Here is a 15,097-nt window from a genome sequence, read left to right on the forward strand (position 1 = left end):
ACAGAGACAACGGCACAAACTCTCAAACGCCAGACAAAGAACCGTCCGAATGCACAATCGATTCGCAACAAAGGAATCCTCCCTTTGCAAAGCGTGTTTCACTGGAAAAGTGTGTACGATTGAAGGGGTTGGATGCGCTTGGCGAGCTAATCGAGCCATTCCTTTAATGTGTTGCTTGTTTCTTGGAATATTTTCTTTTTTTTCAAAAACATTCTTACATTCAGCTGCTGGTCCATTCCTCCCGATTGCCCTGGTACGGCAGCAGGTAATTAGGCAGCAGGCAAACGAATCCATGACCATGTCATGTCATTTCCGATTACCCGCTGGGATCGCTTGCGAGTACCTTGCGGGGTCTCAAAACCACGTGATTTGTGTCCCCTAGATGCACAATAGAGAGAGAGAGAGGTAGAGAGAGAGAGAGAGCGAGCGAGAGGGGAGACTCGAACAAAGTTAAAAGCTCGTAATGTAGCGGACGCGGGAAGCCATTCTTCGATCGATGACGATTTCATCGATGCGTTGCTGTGTGGGCTCCGTGCCGGCCTGCCTTCTTCATCCTTACATTGTGTGCTTGTGTGTGGCAGGGGGGGAGAGGGAAAGCGGTAGGACGTGAGGCGGGCAAATGGGAGGAAATCATATCGGAAGCGACGGTACTGAATATTCATGAGCGATTCGGAACGGAGATTATTTGATCGATCATTGTTTCGCCGTCGCTTTCCAGTGCGTTGCCGACCAAGTGTAAATGTGTGCCTGTGTCTGTGTGTGTGTGAAGACTATGTTGTAGTCAAACTTGCACCAAACAAAGCGCCGATGGGTTTTCGCACAAACTGTGAGGCGTACGCGTGTGTGTGTGGCTGTGTTCACCTTGAGGCAAATCGAATGGCCGGGGTTTTTTGAAGTTCTTCCGCTCGGGCGAAAACTCTCTATGGAAAGCTTTCTCTTCTCCACCCGTACACAATATGTTCGCACGTACAAAGTTGCTATTCTGTGTGTGTCTGTGTGCGCGTGTGTAGCTTGTAGCTGACACACACATGGTGTATGCAGGAGGGAAAAAAGCGACTGGCATAAATAAGAAACTATATCCCGGCGGCGGTGGTAGATCGTTGAAAAGGTTAGTGAAGCATTTCGATTAAGCACGCTCACATGCACAAGGAGATGAAACGGGGCTATGAGTAGCAGGAAAAAAACCTCACACACAGACACACAGACATACACACCGGGTGTTCATTGTTCCACGTATAATATGCCACAGGCGAAAGCCGAACGCGGATGGGACCGAGGGATCAGCGATGCAAAAGCGCCCGTTGAGATCGTTGCCGTAGGCCAAGAGCAGCTCGTGTGCAAATTAAATAATCCATCTATGTCTTGTAAGCTGCCGGCAAGCTGGCTTTTGACTGCGGCAAGAAGGCGCGGCAGAAAATGAGGTGGCTCAATTATTCGTGTTTCGCAAAGTTTCGTCGACGTCGATGGAGGCGCATGGTGCTTCATAATTTGTGAGAGCATTTTCCGGAAAAATCAAACCGGTACCAAACGCGAAGGCGAACATTGTTTACGCAGTTCGAGGAAGTGACTCCGTTCTCGGAAAGAATGTTGTATTTTTGAGAAAAATTTAATTAACAAAAACATGTTTTAGTGAAGCACAGTTTCGGTGCCGTGACCAGGATGATAACACACGTGCCACCGTAAAACAAATACATTCAATCACGGCACTCATTTTACAGGCCCCGGACAACAACACTCGCGGCATATGCGTGTGAAGAGCACAGACACCGAGCAGTACAAAATGCAAAACCAAACAAAACCACTGAAAAGCTGCCCAAAGTAGCATAATTAATGAAACATTAGTGTTTCAAAAACGATAAATTTGTGTGCATACGCACGCGTGTGTACGTATACGTTCAATGATTTATACGCGGGCGAGCACCAACCAGCCGCCTGTGTCCCGCGGTCAGAGTGTGTCGTGATTCCTTCCAGGCACGTACAAACACAAAAGGGCGTTCCACTGAGCGCATGTATGGGAGAAGCAGCGCCCGGGGGACAGGGAACAGCGGCCGGTGGGGAACCCTAACTAAAAGCCAAACAAAACTTGCCATGGAATGTCATGGGTGCGTTTGTGCTATTATTTATTGATGCCATTAAAAGCGCCCGGCTGCAAACTACAAAGTTGCATTGGTGTTACTGCTGCTGCTCGCTACCACCCCCTGAAACCCTGTCCCTCACCACTGCTGGTTGCTGGCGGTTTGCTGTTATTGCTGTTATCGTGCTCAAGCACACACACACACACACACACACACACACACACACACACACACACACGCGCGACTGCAATCGATCGACCTCGATACAGCGAAGGAATTATTCACGATCCCACGCATTAGAGCGGCGGCTGTTGGCGAATCCGAGCCGAAGCTGGCCTCCATAGTCCAGGGCTGAGCGGTAAAGAGACAAGGCAGGTGGCAGGCGAGTTAAAATTGTTGCACCGATGTAGCGACGGCACGAGTTTGGCAGCTAATTTCATAAATAAAGTAAATTGTTTGATGAGTTTTTGAGGGCGCGCGCGCGAGTTCGGTTGTCGCTGATGGGTTGATGTGCATTGGTTTTGTTTATGTTGTTGCTGTTGTTGATGTTGAGAAGCAGCAGAGGGTGGGGGGTACACCGTGTCAGTCTGGGGTGACGTATGCGTCAACAGGCCGGGCGACATGTAGTACAAATTCGTTCAACGCAAACCTCTTGCAGCGTGGCTGCCGTATGTAGTTGGAAACGATTTGTTGCAGCTGACGCCCATGGGTGAAATGCGGAATGTGTAAGCAAGTGTATGTAATGGGGAGTGGCGAGTGGAAGCTGCTGGTTTTAATGAGCACTGCACTGTAGGTGTAAATGCCAAACATCGAGCGCTTCATTATAGTAAGCTCGTTGTACTATTAAAATCAACATGTTCCAATTACTTTTCTCACCTCAACGCCCATTTGGCAACGGTGGGGCGCTCTATCGTGCATAAAAAAATAATTTCATCATTTGTCCCGGGTCCCATCCTGTTCATTAATTTGTGCAACTATCACGGTATTGCACGCCGACGTGCACATCAATACTGAAGAAAAGAAACGGAAGGAAAAAAGCGCTCGTCGAAAGCAGATGACGTTACTGAATGATTCATTGCTGAATGGCACCAACAACAACAACAACAACAGGGAGAAGCACCGCGTGAGCTTCTTCCACAGCAGCGAGCAATTTTGATGGACACGATGAAACGGGCACGCAGCGAAACAAAAAAATACTCCTTAAAACCACTTCCGTGTGCATCGCCACGGAAGTAAGCTTACAAACTGAAGGCACACCGGGTTGGGACAAAAACGTTTCGATGTGCATTGCACACAAAGACTAGCACACACTACTCACCGGCCAGCTCGACGACGAATTGCTGCCATTGGGCGTCACCATCGTCCAGAGGGCGTCCGGTCAGCTTCCCGGCGCTGTAATCCGAATCGCTCGCCCGGTGACGGATGCGGTTGTCATCGTGATCGGCACCACGATTGATGCCCGGTACTTGGCGGTGGCGTTCGTTATCTTTGCCATTGTCATCGCCCGGTCGTCGCGGTCGGTCAATCCAGCTCGGCGTAGACGACTGCGTACTCCCGGTCGCATTATCCCGATCCGATTGCGACGCCGCTAACGAAGGCATTGATTCGTCGGGCGTGAGGCCCGACGTACTGGTGGTAGTGGTGGTGGTCCGGCAATTGGAATGAGCTTTTCGCTGTGCCACGTCCATCTCGGGCCGGTTTGGTGAAGATTTCGCTGCCTGATTGTGCTCCTCCTCCATCTCCTCCTCCGGGCGAGGTGATTGAAGCGTACGGGAGGAAGTCGTATCACACTCCGACGACTGTGTCGATGCATAATTACGCAACGATGGCTGACGGCCGCGATGGTGCCGACGTGGACTGACCGCCAGCTGCACCAGCGAATCGATCGGCTCGTCCAGATACTGGATCTGCCGGCTGGAGAGCTGGTGGATGTGGCTGAGCTCACTTTTCACCTTGCGAAAGTTAATGGCCTGCGTGTCCAGGAAGAGCTGCGAAAGGAAAAGAGCAACGATCGGTAAGTTACAAAGGGAGAGAGAGAGAGTGTGTGTGTGTTGGCTGAGAGTTAATGTACTGTGAAGGAAAGAATGATGGTACCCCAACCGCAACATCACATTATTCATCGCTGCTTTTAATCGTCTCAGGTGTTTCGGGCGCGGATGCTGAGTGTGTACCATCGCTGTGTAAAGCTACACTCCACGCCGACACTTGAGCAGCGAAGAGCTCGCAAAGGTTCAACAGTCGCTGCTTTTTACAGAATTGATTGTCACCGTTTCTGAGAAGCTCGTGACACTTGAGATATTCGGTTCATTCTGGGAAAGTTTAATCCCTCAACTTAATGGTGGGGATGAAAATCTCGAGCTTTCGTGGAAGTTCTATCCATCATTACTCTTCTGATGACGCTGATGATGATGCTGTACACCTGCTCCTCGGGTGCAATGTTTTGTAGGAGCTTTTAACAGAAAAGTTGATTGAAAGGAGATTTTGTTCGACCAATTGCATACTTTAAGGCGTATTTCTCCGTCTCTCAGCGCTACATGCGCCAAAAGGTATGCAATCTGTACAACAAAAGCATCTCAATTTCTGGTCATGTGGAAACCTTATTAAAAATTAACATAAAGTACGGTTCGCTCGCACCCACTTCGTACCTACCTCCAGTCGCTTGTTTTCCATCTGCGCTTCCAGCAAGCGTTTTTCCAGCTCCGCCCGCTCCTGCTCGGTCCGCTTCGCCCTCGCAAGCGCCTCCTTAAGGTTCCGTTTCAGATCGTTAATCAACACCAGCTCGACGTTTTTCTCGTCGACCGCGAGCTTTAATTTCGTAATATCGCTCTCCATGCGGCGGTACTGCTCCCGCACCAGCTCGCCCACATCTTGCGGCCGCGGGACCGTGCGTAGCTGTGTCTGCAGAAAAAAAGCGAACAAAAAATCGATTTCAGACCGTGTGCGGCTTCATGGAGCAGAGAGAAATAAAAATATATACATACACACACACAGCGAGAGAGAGAGAAACGTCAAGCTTTGACAACCGAGCGATAGGTTAGTAATTAAAAGGAAGTGATAATTATTCTGCGCGTTTCCGTTTGCCCTGTTTATCGACACACAGGCCACACAAACACACAGGCCACAGCGAAAAGGCGATAACGAAGCCGGGCCATGGTTTGCTGCTGGTCAGCCCCAGCAGGGGAGGGGAATTGAAATAAGGCTTTGCTGTGCCAAAAGGGATTTGAGACATGCGTCTGATAGGGTGATTAACGTGTGGAAATGAAACAGTTCCGGGAAGGCTCATTTCGCACGTACGCATTACCAGACCCCCACACGCAGACACCCACCCATACAACAGCAGCGAAAAGGAGATTAGTGCCCCTAGACGCCTATCGTGTACAAGGAATTTATCGCCATCTGGCGTCTTATTGACAACACAGCATCGGGGAGGAACCACCCTGGGTAGAGTAGTGCGTTACTGACGCAGCATCTCAGCAGCCGCACCCCGGGATCCTGGAACCTTGGATAAGGCTCCAGCAAACGTCCAGTGTCCGTGATGAACGGCTCGGTGGGAAATGTATCCACACAAACACACCTTTCGCCTCACAGCAGAACGCTAGAGGGCGCTGGATGAGGCGCTGGAATGTTTTGGATGTTCAGATCGTTGGTCGGTCCAGTTGCTGATCTTTCTTATTTGACAACGTAATTGCGTGACCGTCGGCCTTTCGGCACGTGTCCCTCGGTTGTATGGCTGGCCGACCGAACGGGTCCGGTCCATACCGGGAAGGAGTGTGTGGCTGTGGCTGAGTAATTACTACAATCAATCAATGTGTGTTTTATCAGTCGAACGTGTCCTGCGGTTGCCGGTGCGCATTACCGTTGCAAATGTGGTCGATGTCAACGAGCGGTGCCGCCTAACAAGCGCCATATGGGACGATGTCTGTGGACTGTTGTTTTCTTACGACCATTGTGTATTACGACCATTCTCTCCACCTTCCCCCCCAGTACAGGCGAAGAAATGGTCCGGAAGAGAACATACCGCAAAGACAATTGCTGCACAACTGCAAATGATCACCGTACTTTAAATGGGGGTTTTGTTTAGAGGAGGAGGCAAAGGGAACCGTTCGGACGCTCGTGGTAACAGAGAGGTCAGAGCATTGTGTGCGGTTCTATTGTCCCTGTGTAATGACTACAATCATCAATTGGTTTTGCATAAAGCATTCTCGGTGTTGTGCTACATCACAGTGCGGAAAGGAACGTATTTTCACCAAACCATTACAACACAAACACCCCTTTAAAAATACACCCGTAAATGTTTGGATGTGTTTTCCTCCTCCTCCCTCTCCACCACCGCTGGGGCTTGTTCCTTGTTCCCGATTTCATCAACAGCGCACCGCGCTGGGGTGGCCGGAGCGCGTTCGATAAAACTTTTCCAATTTCCTTATGAAAGGCGCGATAAAAAGTATCCACCGCGAGCCAAGGGGAGGGAAAAAATCAACACTCAACTCTTTCACACAGAGTGTACAAAAAAAGCAACCAACAACACACCATGAAAACACATATTCATCACGGGGCCGCCGTGTCGAGCGAGACCATGAAAAGGGTCGCCCGGGAAGGTTATTCTGCCCGGGGACTAACTGCCCCGGCTCGGCAACAACATTGAAACATTGATTAATTAATTTCCTCCTTCGCGAGTTTCTGACGGTGAAGTTGTGTGTGAAGTTGTGCTGCTCCTCGCGCCGGATGATGAACTTGCTTCCGTGTAAAGTAGCATGGCTGTGGTTTACAGGAAATGGCTGGGAAGGGGGTTAAAAATCATACTTCAACTGAAAATGTGTGTTTATTCTATGTATATAAAAAATAATAAAAAAAACCTTTCAATTTGAATGTATGCCACGAACATCAAGTTTCGTTCAAATAATACGCCTAAATGTATGCAATTTTCAGAACAAAATTATATTTTTAAACAATTTCGCTACTCGGCGGCATAATATTTTGATTATCTTGTAGGTAAAGTTCAAACAAAAATACACTGAAACGATTTCTAATGATTTTGAACAAAGTAAAAGAATTGAGCATCTTGTAATCCAAAAACATCTACAAAAAATGTAATATCTTATAGATTGAAAGGCTAACGCGGTTTTACCTCTTTGCAATTTGTATTGTTACAGGTAAGCATCAACATTTTACCACCTCCTCGCAAAGGAATGCATCTCCATCCTTGCTGCAAGAACTTCCTGCACTGTAAACGCAATAACGATGCACACGAACCAAGCAAGAAAGGAAGCAAAAAAGGTGTAAAAGGTAAAGCGCGGCACAAAACTTCATTAATGGCCGCTAGTTTAATTTATAGCCCCGTGCCCCATTTTAATGCAACATCCGATCCTCCCGCACCGATCTCCGCTCTCCCGTGCACACACAAATCGAGCCTGAAAGTTGCGCCCATAGTTTTGCACCGTCTCCCAACCCCATAACGCCCCCATCTCCCTCGTACAATAACGATTGCCCCGAGCGCTAGCCCGCGAGACAGTGATTGCATCTACACGGTACACGGGTTTTTGCAACAACCCAGGGGGGCAACTATGCTCACGGTTCAACGCCGGCTTTAGATAAGCCATCGCGCGCCCCCCGTTGCAGATAATCGGACAATGAATAAATTGTGCTAACTTAAGCGTATCGCCTTTCTCGTTGGCGGCCCTTCCCGATCTGGCGGCGCTTTGGGAGCAAAAAAAAAGGTGCGAAAGTCGTTCCTGACCTTTTGCCGCTATGTGGAGCGTTTGGAGCGAGTGCTTAGGAGAGTAGCTTTGCAAGGGGGTGATGGGGAAATAAAATTTTATAGTATCGTGAAGCGTACCGAAAAGCGTGTTCATTCCGTGCGACTTGCTAAAGCTTCGGAAGGAGAGCGCCCGAAGATTCCATATCCCGGGGTTAAGCGCTTTCGTTTCGCTTTCTAACACACAGCTTAACACACACACGCTATCGCAGCTCACGGTGAGTCATCCTGTAGCTCACGGTGGTCAACAGTGTTGGACGAAGAAAGAAAAATGATAAATTTTCCTAACCTAAAATCGTACCGGGCAGTACTCTCTTGGGTGGCAACGATAAAGCCACACACACATAGAAGCAAAAAAGAAGTCTTCTGTTCTATAAACACAGGACAAAAATACCGTTGGACCGTTGGACAGCAAACCGTTGGACAGAGGGGAGAGCAACTAGAGCAGCGGAACGATGAGCCTTAATAGAAACTAATTACCTGAAGATAATTAATCTGCTCCGTTAACTGGGCGCTTTCCTGGGCGTGCCGGTCCCGATCGTCCTGCCAGTTTCGCTGCAGCAGCTGACAGTTCCTAAAGGCAAAGAGAGAGAGAGAGAGAGAGAAACAAAAAACAGACAGTTGAAGAAGCATGAAGCATGAGAATGACGGGGAGAGCGGACAGAAACGGTACGGAAGAAATAATTATTATGATTGTGACGAAAAAGTTTTATCCCACACCCCCCGCAACAACCGCTAGCACCGAAACGACACAAACACTAGGCTAGGAAGGGCGGGCGGGCTGGCGCCAGTTCCTACTAAGAATTAGTCCTCCGGTAAGTATGGCAGCGGCTCAGAACGGATGGACAAAATACTGCCAGTCCCGGGGGGTTCCAGCGGGACCGAGGAAGGGGGGGAGGCGCCGAGTTTTGACAAATAGTACAAACACAGTCAAGTCAGCAGGCGACGAAAGCGGAACTCCATTGCGGGAATTGCAAAAACGACAAAATGGGACCTGAGGGACCAGTACCAGTGCTCCCAGTGTGTGTGTGTGTGTGTGTGAGGAAGCGGAGAAGGCAAATACGGTCTGCTCTGTCTGTCTGGCTGTGATCCTTTCTGTCCGAAAACCCACATACACATTCCCCTTGTGCTTGGTGGACCCTCGCGGGTGCGGGAATATTATAAATACACCCCGTTATCGTTAAACGCAGCACAGAGACAAAAAGGGAGAAAGAGATCGAGAAAAAAGAACCCCCTGAAGGATAGAAGGGAAACGGTTTTTGCAAAGAAAATGGCGAACGTAAATAAGATATTTCGATGTATCTAATGAGGATTCATTTAGCTGCGCGCTTCGCCGAACGAAAACGATGGACGATGATTTAATGCTGGCGATTAATTTGAAACCTTCACATTCACGCGTCCTTCCACCGAGCGAGCAAGGAATGGGATGGGTGACGGTGAAAAGGGGAGGGGGGGTAAACAACGAGCAAGGAACGAGCATCAAGAACGAGCGGACCAGAGTCGGTCTTATTTGTGCTCGCAAGAAAAGTGGAAAAAAGACATAGGAAAAGATTTTTCATTCTATCATCTAAACGATGGCTTCGCACTGGATTGTGGTGTGGGGGAAGGGGATGGAACAGAACGGTGTGAGGGGATTGGTGGGTGGCAAACAGAACCGTTTAATGATCGGATGAAATATCCTAGGGAACGAACCACCACCACCATTGCTGCTTCGAACAATAACGATGGACACTGGATTGTTGCTAATATTCGTCCCGGCTGTCCCGCGCGCTTCTTTCTTCTTTCTCGTGTTTCACGATTTGTTTCACCCCATCAGACAAACACACACACACACACACACACATAGAGAGAGCAACCAGCAGCTTTGTTCGGCAAAGGCAAAGGCGGAACCAATCGGTACAATTTTGCTTTCTCGCTGGCGGTTGGGAGCCGGCGCGAAAGGCGGACGATATGGTTGCGAGATAATAATGGCGCCCGGCCCCGTGCGCTTCTTCTCTAATGAGCCATGGCGGCGGTGGGGCAACGTAGCCCACCCAGAAAGTATAACAAAAAAGTACATTTGCGGATGAAATGAACAAAAACTACAACGGTGTAGCACAACTGGAACGAAAAGAAAGACCCCCGATGGTGGTGGGTAGAAAATCGAAGGAAAACTGATGGTAATTATACTTACGGGCATTCGGGTTTGTCTTGCGTCCGGTCCGTGCCATCCTGTGGGTGTGCCTGAGCATTGCAAAAAAAAAGAAAAAAAAAAGAAAGCGTAAATTATTTATTTAGCACGAATAGATTGGATCAGTCGGAAACAATCTGGTGTCGATTTGAGCGCGGCGCCTGAATGTAGGCAATTAAAAGCTTCCCATCCTAGTTTGGGATGGGTGTCGTTATATTCGTGCGAAACGTTAAAGGCTTTTCGAAAAAAGGAAAAAAAACCCTCAACCATGAAAAGGCTCTCTCTCTCTCTCTCTCGTCAGCCTATCCCAGCCTTGCAAAAACAGGTAATAACGTCAAAAGGTAGGCCCGCGAAGCGACTTTTTTGCGGATGAAACGATCGCATGAGGGCTTTATTTCCAACGGCAACCCGCCACCCCGGCATTACACACACTTTGATCCTTGTGTGCAGGTGTACAGCTTCTTCTCGCCCAGGTGGTGGCGCCCCTGGAGTGGCATGATTTATTGTACAATCACACCCCACACACACACACGCACGCACGGGCGCGCTCGGGAAAAAGCAGGCAATGTTGCTCCGTGGTTGCTATTTGGGCGTTACGCGGCAAAACGACTTGATTGCCTTTCTCTCTCTGTGCGTGTGTGCGAGTGTGTGTGCCGCTCTTGTTCGTGAGAGGCAAAGGGATTCCCATCGATCATTCCCGTGACAAAATATATACGATAATATATGCCTTTTTTGCCCGGGATGCTGCTGCCGTTGTAAGAAGATCTTGATTCTTGATGCTCGGGTGTTGGTTCTTGGGTTTTCATTGCCAGACCCAGGCCCAGACTTCAGTACCATTTTTAACCATTTACGAACCACGTGCAACTGGGTCAGGAGGAGGCTGCCCGAATGGCAGTAAAGATTGAGGCACGTCTTTGAAATATATCCCGGTCCAGATGGACGCACGAGCGCGTTGGAGCTTTTCATATCTCACGTTCACAAAAACACACGTGCGAGAGGTTCAAGGGGGTGTATGCAGTACGACAGGTATCGGTTTCGGTGTTTTGGGGCGTCCTTCACGAGCTCCCTCTTCCCATCGTGTTCCGGGGAGCGGGGAGTATCGAATATCCCTGTTCAACTGTTCCGGCTGCCCCGAAAGAGTGAGCTGTTTTGTTATGCCCGAAAATAATGAGTCCCTTTTGGGAACGGCCAGGAAATACGAGGAGTGCAGCAGTAGCGCAAGCGGTGCGAGGCCCATAAATCTACAAAACTTCTGGAACACACAGCGCAACCCCCCGCGGTCGGATGGTTCTGGTTGCGGTTTGGCCTTCTCCCTTTGTGCCGTGTGCAAAATGCCACCCGCTGGATGTGGTTCATATGTCTCCGGGGCTTAAGCATTACAGCACAGGTACACGACGTCCATGGCTGCTGTTGCTCGCAACCAAAGACGTCAGAGTATTGGAGAAAGCAGTGTGTGTGTGTGTGTGTTTTCGGCGTGGGAAGTCAACGGGAACGAACATCAAAATTCGTTCGACAGTTGATTTCCAAACAATTTCACGTTTGATTGATGTGTCCGGATGACAGGGTAATGAGGCTTACCGTTGGCTATTGAGGGTGTGTTTGCATGTAGAGGGCGCTTTCTCAAAGTCATCAAAGTCGCATTCGTAGTCTAAAGGTGTGGTGCCTGCAAAACTCCAAGCACTGCCCCCCCCCCCCCCCAAAACTGGTCGGAAATTGATGCCAAAATGAGTGAAAGATTTATGGCAGTAGATATTTCTCTCGCCCAGGCCACTCAAGTACGTCACCGAGCTGGCATGCGCTCGTTAGGAACGACCTAATCCGTGCATCGACCGGATCCAATGCTTAGCGCACAGGAGTGCCAATGGTTGGGTGTGCCATGTGTTGATCCAAATCCATCACGGCAAAGCGGCTGTGGATGGTTTTGCTGTGGGTCCCGCTTTCGAATCCTTATCGAAGCGTTGTTGGAAAATCACTTGAGGGGCGCGGCAAATAAGGCCGTAAGTGGTCTAGCTCTTCAAAAAGACGGACTGTAAATACCATTTTGTAGCTCGCTGATTCCCCCATTCCCTCCTGGAAATACACTCTTCTTGTCTCTCTGTCTCTCTCTCTCGGCTATACTTTACTTCGAAAAATAAAAACTTATCATCGAAGCTGGGTTCCCTTCCGGACGCTCACTGTTTGGGCGATGGTCGTGTAAAAAAGGGTAGTTTCGCAGAGATTATGGAATATTCTCACATGCTCATGAATATCCCTCCAGGAGTCGACCCTTTTCTACTACATACACACACACCAACAACGATGAAAAAAAGGCAGCCATTGAATTTATGCGTCCCTTTCGTGCCGCATCGTTTAAGACCCCGAGTGTACACAGCTTCTTCAAAGTTCAAATGGACACATTTGCCCCTGTTCCGGGTGAAGAATGGTAATACTACTTGTACAGTGGCAGGCAAAAGCCGATGAACATGTACTCCGCCTTCCTCTTGCTCTCGTTCTGTCTTTGGAAAGGATAAAATATGCCTCCGTTAATATATTGACGACCGTGCTCACCACCCGGTTTCGGGTTCGGAATCCTCTCGGGAGCCATACACGTGAAGTACACCGCTGTGTCTCTTTCCCCCAGCCACCATGAAGGATTTGCTGTAGAGAGTGAGGCCCCTTTACATACACACGTTGAACTATAAAGCTCCCGGAGCTTACCGATTACTTGCCATCGCTCTATCGATGTTGGGCGCTTCAAGTCCACTCGAAGCTAACCCACACCGGCAGATGCCTTCCGCGCGTAGTTTCGCTTACAATGCGTACACAACCACTCGTTCGTTCCGCAAGCTGTTCCGCGCACCATTCGGAACAACTTTCCGAAGCGCTACCGCTACCGTTCGGCGCGTTTTGCGGTAGCGATTTACCTGCAGAAAAGTTGTGAAAACTCTACCGTTGGTACACTGGTGGACAAAAAGATAGGAAAAAAAGTTGTTGTGTGTTTTTTTAAGGAAGTGATAGCGAATCACGGTCAACACATTGACCGTTAGAATATGTTTCCGCTCTGTGGAACACCGCAACACCACCTCCCAACAACCACTTAAACAATCCTTTTCAGGGCTACCAAATATTTCCGACAAGAACTATGTTTTTCGGTCACAGAAAAAAGTTCCTATTTTTATGTCCACCAGTGTACCACGTTCACACAACAATCTATTCCGTTCGATCCAAGCCCCACCTTGCAAACCCCTTGCCAGTTCCGGGGACATTTTGTTGCAAATGGCTCGGTAGAACTTGGTACAATGAACGGCTCGTTCGCTCGGCAGTGGAAAGTTCTTCAACGAAACTTTACAGGTTTTGTACAGAGCCATGGAGACATGTTGAATGTATGTCGGCGGTACTTGCTCAAGTACGGACAAGCTTTCCATCGCAGCAGCAGCAGCAGCAGCAGCAGTGGCAGCTCTTTACCAAACAATCCGACGGCTTATAAAAAGACCGGCTCGAGTACAGAACGGGTCCTTGAAGCATGCCCCCTCCGGTGAGCACACACATAAAAGTTCCTGCAAACACACCCACTTACACATACACACACACGTCTGTATCGATCAATTGTTTTGTAGCTGCGAAATGGTGTTTGCTGTTACTGCCATTATTTAGGTTGTTAACTTCACCAATCGCCCTCGATGCCATTATCCGTTGCGCGACTAGCGCCCCCTTGTTCTACACGCGCTGTATGTGTGAAGATGTGCCGCACTCCAACGCCCCATTGGCGGTGTGCGCCCCCTGCTGGTAAACAACCTTGTCAGGAGACTTTACTTGCCCGGTGCTGCAACACGGCGTGGCGTGTTTTGAAGAGGACTCCCAACCCCTTTCGGCAGTGAGTCGGGTCGTGTGTGTTTTTGTTCAAACATGCTCCAGCCTGCGCTTGCTCCGACGAGTCCTCTCTAACGACGAAGATTAGGCCAGCAGGCAAAGTGGAAGAAGGAGTTCAGTACTGGAGTGCCATCACGAGACACACGTGCAATCACGAGTAGTAGCCAGTGCACGGCCGCATCCTCTCCTGTATGTAGTGTGCCTTCTTATCCCTTCGGTTCTGGTATGGGATCGGGCCTGGCCGTGTGCGCCGTATTGACACAAAGTGATAACTTTTTCGCAGAAAACAACTCAACAGATCTTGGGGCTTTCGGGGCGACGGGACCCCTCCCTATCCCCCTGCTTCGGAATGCTGTCCCATCCGAACAGAGCTGATCCGTTTCTAGTGATGTGCTCTCGGGGGCAAGTAAGCGTGTGGCGCGCGGCGTTGGCGGTACTCTCTGCTTGATGCTTGCTTCCGGTTTGGAGTGGAGCGGAAGAGCAGCGACTGATTTAGAGCTCACGGGCACCGATGGCATTGCGGGTTCGGTACGGTACGGTTTCACCAGGCACCCAGCACTGGGGTGCGTGTATCGAAGTTGTGCCGTCCCGGAGCAACCAAACTTTGCCACCGGAACACCGGTCGAAGGGATGATAAATGTTTATCGATTGCCGGCCGTACAAAAGCAAACTTAGCTGCCCGGGTTTAGGGCTATGTTTAGCCCCCTTTAGTGCTCGGTTTGGGCGGCAACGGTGTGTTTCAAGTTCGGCATTTGCCGTGGTCCGGATTTTCGCTCGAACCTTGTGTGTGTGTGTGTGTGTGTGTGGATCAAAGGAGAGCTTTTGCCCCATTACTTTGCCTACGAAACCGGCGCCCGAAAAGTAGGATGTTTCATATTTTGGAATGGTAATAGTTTTCCTGAAGTCGTTTACATAATTTAGTACCCCGGGGTATGTATGGTGCAGGGGAGTTTCGCAAGGCTCTGCGCAGTAGGACACCTCTAGGGTGTACATACACACACACACACACACACTTATACACAGCAGCTCTTATAACGGCGATTGGTCCGTGAAAACTGCACCAACATGAAACAACGTCCCCAGGGTGCGTGTTTGTGTCTGTGTGTGTGTGTGAGTGCGGAGAATCGCTTCTTTCTTTTGTAGGCTCGTGTTTTCGATCGATCGATTGACTGTTGAGCATGCCGGATACACTTGAGCCCTTCGGCAACACAGCAATGGGTGCTGCATTAAAGTGAAAGTAACCGTACGCTT

At 49.5% G+C, this 15,097-nt stretch overlaps 2 protein-coding genes across 11 annotated transcripts in view; one reads left to right on the forward strand and one right to left on the reverse strand.

Annotated features, from left to right (window-relative positions):
- Positions 1-15,097, forward strand: part of LOC120949832 (glucose transporter type 1) — a 176,955-nt gene that overhangs the window by 50,131 nt on the left and 111,727 nt on the right. The gene's annotated exons all lie outside the window — the stretch shown is intronic.
- The window catches only part of LOC120949833 (uncharacterized), a 40,945-nt gene that overhangs the window by 17,630 nt on the left and 8,218 nt on the right, over positions 1-15,097 (reverse strand). The window contains exons 6-9 of the mRNA XM_040367386.2: positions 10,001-10,050; positions 8,308-8,401; positions 4,725-4,973; positions 3,394-4,063 (exon numbers count right to left, since the gene is read on the reverse strand). Of these exons, the coding sequence (XP_040223320.2) occupies positions 3,394-4,063; positions 4,725-4,973; positions 8,308-8,401; positions 10,001-10,050 (1,063 nt within the window). The remainder of the gene's footprint in view (positions 1-3,393; positions 4,064-4,724; positions 4,974-8,307; positions 8,402-10,000; positions 10,051-15,097) is intronic.

Source organism: Anopheles coluzzii, chromosome 2 (genome assembly GCF_943734685.1).
Source record: "Anopheles coluzzii chromosome 2, AcolN3, whole genome shotgun sequence".
In the NCBI taxonomy this organism is placed as follows: domain Eukaryota; kingdom Metazoa; phylum Arthropoda; class Insecta; order Diptera; family Culicidae; genus Anopheles; species Anopheles coluzzii.